This window comes from Schistocerca cancellata, chromosome 5 (genome assembly GCF_023864275.1).
Source record: "Schistocerca cancellata isolate TAMUIC-IGC-003103 chromosome 5, iqSchCanc2.1, whole genome shotgun sequence".
Lineage (NCBI taxonomy): Eukaryota > Metazoa > Arthropoda > Insecta > Orthoptera > Acrididae > Schistocerca > Schistocerca cancellata.
In genome coordinates, this window is record NC_064630.1 from 322,387,955 (window position 1) to 322,401,591 (window position 13,637).

The following is a 13,637-nucleotide window of genomic DNA, read 5'->3' on the forward strand; positions in this document are numbered from 1 at the left end:
CAGAGATGGTCACTATCAAGAGTGTGAGAATCGACATCTGTCAAAATTATAACAACACCTATGGTAAACAAGCCAGCGTGACAGAGTAACCAATGAGAAAAAATTCTCCACTGTAGATAAAATATAATAGCCATGTGGCTCACATGCTGGAACTGATGGTCTGAGATACATTTAAGTGTGATGACATGAACAGAACTCTCCACACCAAATATACTGTATATACAAAGCCTGAAACTAGTCACCCAGGGAGAAAATAGTCTCAGTTTAAAGAATAAAAAATGTCTTTTCTTCAAAAATAACAATAATAACAAATAGTTCCTAACAGAAGTACACTTAGTGCATTAAAGTGTGTATTCTTAGATGCAATACATACAAGAACACTAACAATCTTGCTTTAAGACACTAAATATTTAGTAAGAGAGGGTAGACCAAAAGCAAAACTTTGTGGAATCAAAATGTATTGTGTTAATATAACTGTGCAACAACAGTTGTTTGCATGCAGTACACACGAGATCTGAATTCGAAATGATGAACTGATTGTCAATGGCCACAAATAAGATTGTTTCACAAATGTTTAGAACTGGTTTCTGTCACTTACCTTATCTGTAACCAATGAGTTGTGAAATGGAATCCATGTGTGGGTGTAGTACTCATTTATTCACGGACACGCGTCTCAATGGTTCTTGTGAACTACATTCAAAGGAGGCACGCATATTACTGTTTGATCAGGGTATGGCACACACGACAGACTGATACACAGCTGTTATCAACAACATGAAATTCGACAGCCAAGGAACTTTACCTATTAAAGCAAATGTGCTTCAAGTCATTGTGACAGTGTTTTGCTTTAACACATTGTTCGCCGTACATTCAGTGATGGATATTTCACCACCAGGCCACACAAAACACACAGCGTTAGACATGAGGCCACGCTAGTGTGCGGTTCTGCTGTTGCTACTGATATATGAAATTTATTTCTCAAGTATTTTTTGAAATTTTGACCTCTGTTCCCACATACTAATAATGATTATGGTCCAGATAGTTTTAGTTATGTATTACACATAGAAATGTGTCTCTCATATCTGATGAGACGATCAGCAGTCACTCAAGCCACTGTTAAGATGTCCAGAATATTTTAATGGTGACCTCATCTGACATTCTTGACTATCAACTCATCTCTCCCACTGTTTCTGACTGCACTTCGATGACCAATGTATAAAATGAAAGAATTGTGTGTGTGTGTGTGTGTGTGTGTGTGTGTGTGTGTGTGTGTGTGTTACATAATGTGGTTCAGTCAATGGCAACTGTTATAAATAACAGCTGTAATAATAAATCACCTATGCACCTACAACCAACCTTTTGTTTGTTCCTTTAGAACAAAGGAAGTTATGAAACTCCCTGGCAGATGAAAACTGTGGACCAGACCAAGACTCAAACTCAGGACCTTTGTCTTTTGCAGGCAAGTGTTCTACTGGAAGAATTAAAGCTGTGAAGATGGGTTGAGAGTCGTGCTTGGGTAGCTCAGATGGTAGAGCACTTGCCCGCGAAAGGCAAAGGTCCTGAGTTTGAGTCTTGATCTGGCACACAGTTTTAATTTGCCAGGAAGTTTCATATCAGTGCACACACTGCTGCAGAGTGAAAAATTTCATTCTGGAAAGCGAGGCATGGTACTGTTCGTGTAACTGAACATCGAAAAAAATTGAATGATACCTTGATCACCAATCTCTTGTACTTTGGGAAAATCTGAAGATTTTGATGTAATTTTACATGTACTAATTGTTTAGTAAACGGAACTGTTCTGTTGAAACAAGTACTACAAGAGGTTGAAGACCCTATGTGTCACTCTCCTTTGTCTTCCATACACCACTGCCCAATGGTGGTGGTAGGAGTAGGAGTAGGAGTAGTAGTAGTAGTAGTAGTAGTAATAATAATAATAATAATAATAATACAGTAAAATTGTGATCCAAAGTTGAGCAAAATCAATTCAACCTCTGGCAACAAACCATGAGTATAGTAAAGTGTGTAAAATCAACAAAGTGTGTAACTGTTGGACCCACATTAAGTTGCATTAAGGTGGATTGCATTAAAACAAGTGTTCAGTGCATAGTGCTGTGGAATGTGGAAAAACCGCAAATTGGCGTTCATAAGAACAACACCAAAAATGCAACAGGAGCGTAATATGTAAGAAATTGTCCACGCAACCTGCCACTAATGATGCCTTGCAGAAAATAAAGGCGAAACACGTATGGCACTAAAATTGTGTTTTATTCAGTTGCTGTCAGGCGGTCCATAAGTAAAAATTATCAATATACCACATTATCTACCGACTGAACATTAATGTAGTAACGTGAACACTAGCTTCTTAAAATAAAATTCAACAGATGTACATTGTGGAATGTACAAAGAAAACAGTGAATATAAGATTTTGATTTGTACTAATTCTGGTGTGTGAAATGTAAACTAAGAAGAATTCTTCGTGTGCGTCTTGGAAACAAGCGATAATTTGCCACGGAACAATGACGTTGCTAACTCCAATGTATCTCATCTGATATCAAGCTTCATTGTATTTCACTCATTGTAATCAGATAATTTTAAATAATCGTGATGCCAACTTTACAGTGTCTTTTCTCATGGAGAAATCATGCAAGTTGGATTTGTGCATGTTCGAGTCTTACAGTGGTTTTCATTGTTCATAGATTTGCCCTCCTTATCTGTAATTGTTTGTTCATTTCACCATCTGCTTTGATTTAAAAAATGATTTGCAGTTTACTGATGTGTTAATAACTAATTTGTTGATTTATGAGATGATGCAGTGATTGAGTGATGGTCACACTATTTCAAATCAAATCAATTTAGTATTAAAATAGGACCTGCACCTTTTGTAACGTCCGATTTTCATATTAATGCAAATAGTACATTTGGCTTGGAAAGTTAATTTTCATATTTTAATCATTGAAAAGGTCATCTAAACAAGACTGTGATCAGGAATAATGATTTCACTTTCTGCATTGCAATGGCCGTAGCTTTAGAAATGTAACATATGATTTTAACAAAGAATTTAAATGCTAATACCAGACTAGAACTGGAAGCGAGGTGTAGCAAAGCTAATGCAGTGAGCGCTCAGCTACGATCTACTCTCTTCTGCAAGAAGAGAGTCAGTACCAAGACTAAGTTATCTGTGCACCGTTCAATCTTTCGACCAACTTTGTTGTATGGGAGCGAAAGCTGGGTGGATTCAGGTTACCTTATCAACAAGGTTGAGGTTACGGACATGAAAGTAGCTAGGATGATTGCAGGTACTAGTAGATGGGAACAATGGCAGGAGGGTGTCCACAATGAGGAAATCAAAGAAAAACTGGGAATGAACTCTATAGCTGTAGCAGTCAGGGCGAACAGGCTTAGATGGTGGGGTCATGTTACACGCATGGGAGAAGCAAGGTTACCCAAGAGACTCAAGGATTCAGCAGTAGAGGGTAGGAGGAGTCGGGGCAGACCGAGGAGAAGGTACCTGGATTCGGTTAAGAATGATTTTGAAGTAATAGGTTTAACATCAGAAGAGGCACCAATGTTAGCACTGAATAGGGGATCATGGAGGAACTGTATAAGGGGGGCTATGCTCCAGACTGAACGCTGAAAGGCATAATCAGTCTTAAATGATGATGATGATGCCAGACTAGCATAAGTTCAGAGTTCTGTGTTAAAAATCAACCCCCCCCCTCCCCCCCCCCCCACAGTTGAATTACACAGCAATATAAAATATAACTTCAGTGATAGTAGAGTTTCCTACATCATTTTTTACTGTAGGGTATGACCATCCCAAGGATCTTTCACCATAATGAGAAATTATGATTAAAAACTAATGTAAACAGTAAACACACATTTATATGTAAACAGCCATCTGACAAAAAAGATGTCTGTTCAAAACCAATAAGAGTACAATTTGCATAAATAAACAGTAATATCAACAGTGGCTAGTTGCCTTTTTTCCCTTCTTCACAAGAATTGATCCATATGCTGTACACAGTCATGGTCTCAATGTCAGTTTTTGACAAAATAGTGTGCTAACATCTGTAATTACTTTATCAAAAAGTTGAAGTTATTTCCAATAAATGATATTTTCCCATGTATTAAATGCTTAAGGTAAGTATACATTACATAAATATTATTGTTTAGGTCTTCAGTGTGATGATTAGTTATAGGCAGCTCTCTTTGTTCACATCTGCATATTTACTGTGACCTACATAAACACACATTCTTTAAATAAGTAGCAATAAATTAACACAGTCTGCTGGCAGAAAAGCACCAATTCAGACAGATGGGCATATAAACTGTTCTAAACACGTTTTATCAGTAAGAATCAACATGTTTTGGCAATATTAGATTGTCCTGTCCATTTAATGTTATGAGCATCACAGTTTCACTGACCATTTTTTGCTATTGTTCCTAACCCGTAAGTCGCCAGTCAATATGATGAACTAAAATTAAGGTTTATGCTGCGTCATCTGATACACCATGGATATGTTCAGTCATAGGTTACAGCGAAACAACTGTCTCACTGATACACATACATGCAAAACTTTGTCCATCCACAAAAGTAGTAGCAGCATCAAGGTCTGGAAATTTGACAATATGGACAGGAGAGTGGTATGCTGACTATCTGCGTAATGTCGAATGGCTGAGGATGACGTGGCGGCTGTTTGGTATTCCTTGGACCTTCACTAGCTGGACAAGGAGTTTGTCGGTGGCTATTTGTAATTCCTATGGTGATGTTCAATGGAAATCCAAGTGGACTGAACAGAATGACATTTGTCTAATGTCGAGGTAAACTGGTTTAAATCATGTTCCTTCAACCACAGAAACATTGTGACACTGGGCATTGTCAGCTGTCTAGCTGGTAAAATAAACAATTTCCCATTACAGGCTTAGGTAACATGATTTACACTAGGTGACTGTCTATTACAAGAAACAAAGAAAAAGTAATGCGAACTTTCTTGGTTATGTACAGATGATCGATGACATCTTTTTGCTACTACTGTTTTCAGCATTAGTCTTCTCTAGACAGGTTCAAGTAACAGCAATAAGTGAAAATCAGTTGAGCCTTGTCCATTCCTTGTTATTTTTTGTCAACTGCTTGGTCATTGAAACATACTGTTTGCCAAGGTCACTAACATATTCTCTTCTTACTCATTCTCTTCGCATCATTAACTATGTTTTTCTCTTTCAGATTGTTTCATATGATGCAATTAAGTTCGATTCCCGAGGTGGGTGGTTTCAATGTGTGTCTCCATGAATTAATGTTTCTACTGCAGAAGGATGTTTAGTGGGAAAGGACAAATTATTAAGTCCTTAGTAACCAAGCCCCAAGACAATACATTAAGCAACTGCAAGAGACACAAGAAATTAAAATAAAAATATTTACCAGTTGAGAGAAATCCTTTATTTTAAAAAAATTCTTCAAAATTAATAACATTAAGTAATTTTCGAGGAGGAAAAGCTTTCCTAAGAAAGGGCACGATCTCCACCAACTTCGTTTACTTCCATTTCTGCTGAAGCTTCACTTGGAATATGGCGAAATACCTGCTTATCCCATCCACAGGTGTAAAATGATGTGTCCCTTTGATGCCATGCAATACCACGAACAAAGTCCTTGTGACGGTCATCAGAATAGCTGAAATACAAATTAAGTCTTAATATATATTAAACAAAATTTGTGGACCAAATGAGAAGTGTGATTATCAACTGAATCTAGATATGACAATGAATAAAAAAAAAAACAAAAGACGCTGGCAACAAGAGGGATATGGAACAGGAAGTAAGAAAGAAAGCACATCACTCAGACGCCAGGCCAAGAGGATGAGGGGAGACAAAGTTGAAAGGGAAGCAGTAATATGTAACTGATCTGCATGTCCAACCACAGCTATCCGAGTGAGCTGGAAAAAAGAACCTCAAACTTCAGTTTTTGCCTAACTATAAATGGCAGCCAAACAGTGTCACTATAATGCAAAGAAATTCTCCACCAACACATCTATTACACCAGAATTTACAGATTCTCTCCTCCTAAAGGTAATTACCAGACATACATTGTGTCTCCTTGTAATTTTAATTTAAGGTTCTACATGTGTGGAGTAGCCATGTGAACTTACACCAAATACAAGACTAATGTAATTTACATCGATTTAAATTGTGAACTGTGTCATTAAAACTTAGTTGTGGATCATTAAAATTACAACACGCATGTTTAAAATGGACACAGCTTCATCTGGGAAAAGGAAAACCTTTCTTCACTACTCACTCCAGTAGTCTCTGAAGCATCCACTTTAATGGCAGAGCTGAAGCTAGGGAGTTGGAGATCGATCAGTAAATCATATAGTCATTCAAAATAATCTTCAGTGTACTGCAAAAAGGTGGGAATTTAAGGAGATGGGACCTGGATAACCTGACTAAACCAGAGGTTGTACAGAGTTTCAAGCAGAGCATTAGGGAACGATTAACAAGAATGGGGGAAAGAAACACAGTAGAAGAAGAATGGGTAGCTTTGAGAGATGAAATAGTGAAGGCAGCAGAGGATCAAGTAGGTAGAGAGACATATTTAATTTAATTGATGAAAGGAGAAAATATAAAAATGCAGTAAATGAAGCAGGAAGAAAGGAATACTAATGTCTCAAAAATAAGATCAAAAGGAAGTGCAAAATGGCTAAGCAGGGATGGCTAGAGGACAAATGTAGGGATGTAGAGGCATATATCACTAGGGGTAAGATAGATACTACCTACAGCAAAATTATAGAGACCTTTGGAGAAAAGAGAACCACTTGTACGAATATCAAGAGCTCAGATGGAAACCCAGTTGTAACCAAAGAAGGGAAAGCAGAAAGGTCGAAGGAGTATATAGAGGGTCTATACAAGGGCAATGTACTTGAGGGCAGTATTATGGAAATGGAAGAGGATATAGATGAAGATGAAATGGGAGATATAATACTGAGTGAAGAGTGTGACAGAGCACTGAAAGACCTAAATCAAAAGAAGGCCCCAGCAGTAGACAACATTCCATTAAAACTACTGATAGCCTTGGGAGAGCCAGCCCTGACAAAACTCTACCATCTAGTGTGCAAGATGTATGAGACAGATGAAATACCCTCAGACTTTAAGAAGAATATAATAATTCCAATCCCAAAGAAAGCAGGTGTTGAAAGATGTGAAAATTACCGAACTATCAGTTTAATAAGTCACAGCTGCAAAATACTAACGCAAATTCTTTACAGACGAATGGAAAAACTGGTAGAAGCGGACCACGGGGAAGATCAGTTTGGATTCCGTAGAAATGTTGGAACACGTGAGGCAATACTAACCTTACGACTTATCTTAGAAGAAAGATTAAGAAAAGGCAAACCTACGTTTCTAGCATTTGTAGACTTAGAGAAAGCTTTTGACAATGTTGACTGGAATACTCTCTTTCAAATTCTAAAGGTGGCAGGGGTAAAATACAGGGAGCGAAAGGCTATTTACAATTTGTACAGAAACCAGATGGCAAGTATATGAGTTGAGGGACATGAAAGGGAAGCAGTGGTTGAGAAGGGAGTGAGGGAGGGTTGTAGCCTACCCCCAATGTTATTCAATCTGTATATTGAGCAAGAGTAAAGGAAACAAAAGCAAAATTTTGAGTAGGAATTAAAATCCATGGAGAATAAATAAAAATTTTGAGGTTCGCCAATGACATTGTAATTCTGTCAGAGACAGCAAAGGACCTGGAAGAGCAGCTGAACAGAATGGACAGTGTCTTGAAAGAAGGATATAAGATGAACATCAACAAAGGCAAAACAAGGTTAATGGAATGTAGTCGAATTAAGTCTGGTGATGATGAGGGAATTAGATTAGGAAATGAGACACTTAAAGTAGTAAAGGAGTTTTGCTATTTGGGGAGCATAATAACTGATGATGGTCAAAGTAGAGAGGACATAAAATGTAGACTGGCAATGGCAAGGAAAGCGTTTCTGAAGAAGAGAAATTTGTTAACATCGAGTATAGATTTAGGTGTCAGGAAGTCGTTTCTGAAAGTATTTGTATGGAGTGTAGCCATGTATGGAAGTGAAACATGGACGATAAATAGTTTAGACAAGAAGAGAATAGAAGCTTTCGAAATGTGGTGATACTGAAGAGTGCTGAAGATTAGATGGTTAGTTCACGTAACTGATGAGGAGGTATTGAATAGAACTGAGGAGAAGAGAAATTTGTGGCACAACTTGAGTAGAAGAAGGGATCAGTTGGTAGGACGTGTTCTGAGGCATCAAAGGATCACCAATTTAGTACTGGGGGGCAGTATGGAAGGCCAAAATCGTAGAGGGAGACCAAGAGATGAATACACTTAGCATATTCAGAAGGATGTAGGTTGCAGTAGGTGCTGGGAGATGAAGACCACAACAACAATGATTAATTAGGTCTTAGAGATTGTGTTTGTGATAAAATCTAGCTAACTGGTAGTAATGTGTCCAGTTCACTCTGAAGCACCTATCCCGAATGCTCTCTTTCAGGTTATCTACCTAGTGAAAAATTTATCAACACAGTACTATCAGCAGGGGCAGCAGGTGATATCAATGGCCACAAATGGCTCTGTAACTTCTTCAAAATGTATTGTTTGACCTCTGGAAGGCAGATGTCTTCTGATACTATGACCCCTGTGGCATTTCGTGCTACAACCTCAAAGCACAATGTGCGTATTAAAATTCCAATAAAGTACGAATGTCAGAGTGTTGCTTAATGAGGTCTTACAAAATCCTCTTCATTAAATAGATGACGATATGGGAAAAAAAAAAGGTCATACAGTGATATTCAGTGAACTATAGGTGACACCTGTACTGGTAATTTTATCCTAGTTGACAGTGAATGGGATGGAATGGAATAGGCAAGAGGCACATGTTACTTATGAGTAACATCATACAACACTTAACCTGTCACCACCAAGGTCATCTTTCCTATTGAGTGCACCGTCTCTCAGTCCAGTGGTGTTGGTGGTTTTCCAGGTTTCCTGTAAACTCAGGCATAGTGCTTTTAGTGTACTCAGATTTAAAGTTCCTACATGTGAGTTCTGAACCTGTTCACGTCCCACTGAAATACACTTTCTTTTCCTCTTTCTCTCTATCTGCGAGATGCAGCAAGTGATTGGACAAACAATGTTTCATTCACAACCAGATAAAGAACACGCTGAGCTATCTGGGTTGTATTTTGATTCTTAGGTCTTGGTCAGATTTTTATGAACTTTTCTCTTTACTTTTTACTGTGACAAAGATATGTAAGAAGTCAATTACAACTTAATAAAACCCACAAAGACGGGATTGAACAGCCTGAGGTCAAATAGTGGAGTGCCAAATATGAAGACGACAAACAACAAGAGGAAAACTAATAATGGAGATGACAAAGCTTTGTCACAGCACAACTAGCTTTATAGCATGACCAAGAACACTTGCTGTCCAGCAAGATTGGCATGGTACTGTGGCACAGTGAGGCCATCATTGCATCACAGAGCGACACTGGCGTTTGTAGGTGCAGCAGTGTTGTCTAGTGGCCAGATCAAGTTCCATACCCTCCAGCAGGCTTTCAGTATCATCATGCTTTGATACCACCCCTGCAATGGGCATGTAGGGTCGAAAGTGTCCTCGATGATGCATCGGAGAGTGAACTAGTGGCATGGTTGGTATTCCATCACATTGGCCCACTGACTGGTATGAGTAACTGGGAGCTGTGGTTCCTGGGACTGTGGGACCAGGAGACTGAGAAGTTTGCAGTTGTCTCCCATGATGGAGACGTTTGCTGCTTGAACATCCACATAAAATGCTTTGCTTTGTAATTAGAGGAATGGGTGAAATGGCAAACCAAAAAGGTATTTTATGTTGTTGGAGGCATAGAATTGTTTGAAAGCTATCACTATGAATGGTTCGGGGAAGCCCTTCAATGGACAGAACCAGGGTGCTCTAATAACTGAGCATCTGCCTTGACGACTAAGGACATAAGACAGTGGGAGAGGCATGCCCAGGTCCAGGTCTCTGGACTGGTGTTCTTTGAAAAGCACACAGCCCAACTGTGGAATGCACAGTGCATGACTTGCCACAAGAGACACACACACAGAGAGAGAGAGAGAGAGAGAGAGAGAGAGAGAGAGAGAGAGAGTGTGTGTGTGTGTGTGTGTGTGTGTGTGTGTGTGTGTGTGTGTGTGTGTGTGTGCGCGCGCATGCAGTGCAATTCATGGAGCCAAAATTAGAAACCAGTACAAAGTCAGATTGTTCTGTGTCTGAATGTCAAGGGTGTATAAGTGGACACGAAAAAATTTCCACATTTTTCCCCAGATTTTCCAGTTAAAAATGCACTTTTTCTATGTTAAGTGACAGTATACTTTCCCTCAGAACTGTAAATCATATAAATGCTTCGAATGGTTAAGGTTTTATACACTAGTGTAGAACTTCCCAGTGCTGAAAAGAATGTTTTGGAAAGATCTTTGATGTACAGCAACAGGTACACTAGATATTTTCATATTATGAAAATATAAATCCGAATTACTACTGACAGCCTTGGGAGAGCCAGTCCTGACAAAACTATACCATCTGGCGAGCAAGATGTATGAGACAGGCGAAATACCCTCAGACTTCAAGAAGATTATAATAATACCAATCCCAAAGAAATCAAGCGTTGACAGACGTGAAAATTACCGAACTATCAGTTTAATAAGTCACAGCTGCAAAATACTAATGCAAATTCTTTACAGACGAATGGAAAAACTGGTAGAAGCCGACCTCGGGGAAGATCAGTTTGGATTCCGTAGAAATATTGGAACACGTGAGGCAATACTGACCCTACGACTTATCTTAGAAAATAGATTAAGGAAAGGCAAACCTATGTTTCTAGCATTTGTAGACTAAGCGAAATTTTTTGACAATGTTGACTGGAATACTCTCTTTCAAATACTAAAGGTGGCAGGGGCAAAATACAGGGAGCGAAAGGCTATTTACAATTTGAACAGAAACCAGATAGCAGTTACAAGAGTCGAGGGACATGAAAGTTAAGCAGTGGTTGGGAAGGGAGTGAGACAGGGTTGTAGCCTCTCCCCGATGCTATTCAATCTGTATATTGAGCAAGCAGTAAAGGAAACAAAAGAAAAGTTCGGAGTAGGTATTAAAATCCATGGAGAAGAAATAAAAACTTTTAGGTTCACCGATGACATTGTAATTCTGTCAGAGACAGCAAAGGACTTTGAAGAGCAGTTGAACGGAATGGACAGTGTCTTGAAAGGAGGGTATAAGATGAACATCAACAAAAGCAAAACGAGGTTAATGGAATGTAGTCCAAGTTGGGTGATGCTTGATCTCACCAAGCGATGATAGCAAATACTCAGAGCATAGGACATGATGTAGTCAGCCAATAGCAACATCGTTGTCAAGTCGTGCAAACACATCGAGATACGAAAAGTTAATGGTTTAAATTAACACACATAGTGTAGCTACAAGAAAAGCTAAGCATTCATATATAATATTGGTCTTTTTGAAGGTTTTACACTTAACGATACATCACACAAATGTGCCAGTAAAATTTTAAATAACAACATAAATGTATGATCTGATCTGGTTTCTAAATTATTCTAAGTGGCTGGTCCTCAAAGTGTTAAGTTTTAAATGAGAGTCAAAACTGTGCATTTTAGGAAATTCATTGTACATTCTCACATGTAACATAATTCATCTTGCGTAAAACTAAATTTATTTTGAAAGTAATGCGCTTCGAACCACCATTCACAATATTTTCATGTGACCTGTTAGAAATATGTTTGTTTCAGCAGTTGCCAGAGTGTGCCAGAAAACGGGCACTACAGCACATGTGTTGCTACAATGATGTAGGAAGCCCATGTGTTTGTTTGTAAGTATGTAGCATGAAGAGCTCTTACATTGTGGCATAACAAAAATGGAACACCAGAGCATACTCCAAGATCATTGGAATTTTATAAACCATATTAAAATACGAATTGCACTTTAAGCTGAATTACGCATGTCCAGATTCACAATGAAGTAGGCCCCAACCTGATATTCAGCTTTTCACTGCGGTTTTTTGGATGCAAATCTTCTTTGAGTACCACTACTATATTATCTCAGGTTTAGTTCTTTACTATGGCATAATGCCATGCATGTCAGAAGATGAAAACATGCACTTGAAATTCAGCAGACAATTGAAACCAGCCAATAGTGTGGAATGAAATACTTTGTTTCAAATAGATTAACTGTCCCAGCAGAAGAGATTAATAAAAGCTAAATTTCTTTAGCATACTGAAAAAATAACTTCATTGTCCCACAAAGAGATTAATGCTCGACTGCCAAAAACACAGAAACAAAATAAAATCCAAAAACTGAAACTAAAAACATGTTTTAACCTCCTGTAATTAGGTGACTATTTTATTCACTTAATAGCTCACAGCCACAGAAATCTCTTTTGTTTTCATTTGTCATGAAAGCTGTAAATGAAGAGGTAACAGCAAAAACACTAAATGTAAACACAGGCCACGTGGAGACTACTTCCCTTCTCATTACAACTCAGATTGTTCTGCACCTGCACAAATCTGGCAACATGGACTCACCAGAAAAATTTCTCAGGTACCATCTGACTGCTTGCTGCTACTGCTGGTACAACTAACAGCCACACTTCAAGCAGCAATAAGTAGGAGAAGGTACTGCTCATACATGACTCAACAACACATGCACCCACTGGCAACTGCTCAAATGAACATAATATAAACAGTTGCAACATCAGCTCATCGGGAGCAGTTCACTGATATGAAGTATTGTACAGTCTTCGTCCCGAAGCCTTTGACATTTTCCTGTTAGCAGACACCTGTGTGTGCACTGTGTTTTGTTGTCTTAAATGACATTTCCTTTGCAACTTAAGTCCCCCCCCCCCCCCCCCATTTATGTTTTACTGCTGCAGTCATATTCTGCAGTAGCAGAGTATAGTAAAATTCTTTGTTAGGGTATCAGTTCTTACCAAGCAAAATTATAAAAAAAATTAACTAAAAAAAAAATCCCTGAAATTCCAGAAACTTTCCAGGTTTCTCTATTTTCTCCCAGATGAAACAATTCCCAGATTTCCCAGTTGTCCAGGGACATAAACACCCTGCTATGTGGAAACATGAGATTTCCTGTGGGTCAAAGGCCAGGTTGGGTCCCGCAGCTTAGTGAGTTGGAGTGTCAGTATGTTGTGAAGTGGGTTTGTATTTTATGATTTAATTGTAAGAGCTGTGGAAAAGCACTCAGCACAGATCGTTGACTGTCAATTCTGGAACAATGGCGTGCTATCCAAATAACCAACCAGTGGTGTGTGGTCTGTAATTAATATAAACTTAGCCCCGAATAGGTCAACATGGAACTTCCTAATGGTAAAGACAACCACTAACGCTTCCTTTTCTATCTGCAAGGAGATCTTTCGAGTGGAATGTCAGCGCCTTTGACGCATAGGCAACTGGTTGCTCAGTAATGCAACACTGCACCAATGCCATATGGGGAGGCATCTGCAGTCAAAATGAGTGGGTGCTGGTGTTATGGTGGAAAGGGCATAAGGCATGGTGCTAGGTGCAGCACACATTTCAACTATAGCCATCCACCTGTACTGAACGC

At 38.7% G+C, this 13,637-nt stretch overlaps 1 protein-coding gene across 1 annotated transcript in view; it reads right to left on the reverse strand.

Moving 5' to 3' along the window:
- Positions 1-5,423: 5,423 nt before the first annotated feature.
- Positions 5,424-13,637, reverse strand: part of LOC126188226 (methylosome protein 50-like) — a 46,156-nt gene continuing 37,942 nt past the window's right edge. Inside the window, exon 7 of the mRNA XM_049929779.1 lies at positions 5,424-5,668. Within this exon, the coding sequence (XP_049785736.1) occupies positions 5,500-5,668 (169 nt within the window). The 3' untranslated portion in view covers positions 5,424-5,499. The remainder of the gene's footprint in view (positions 5,669-13,637) is intronic.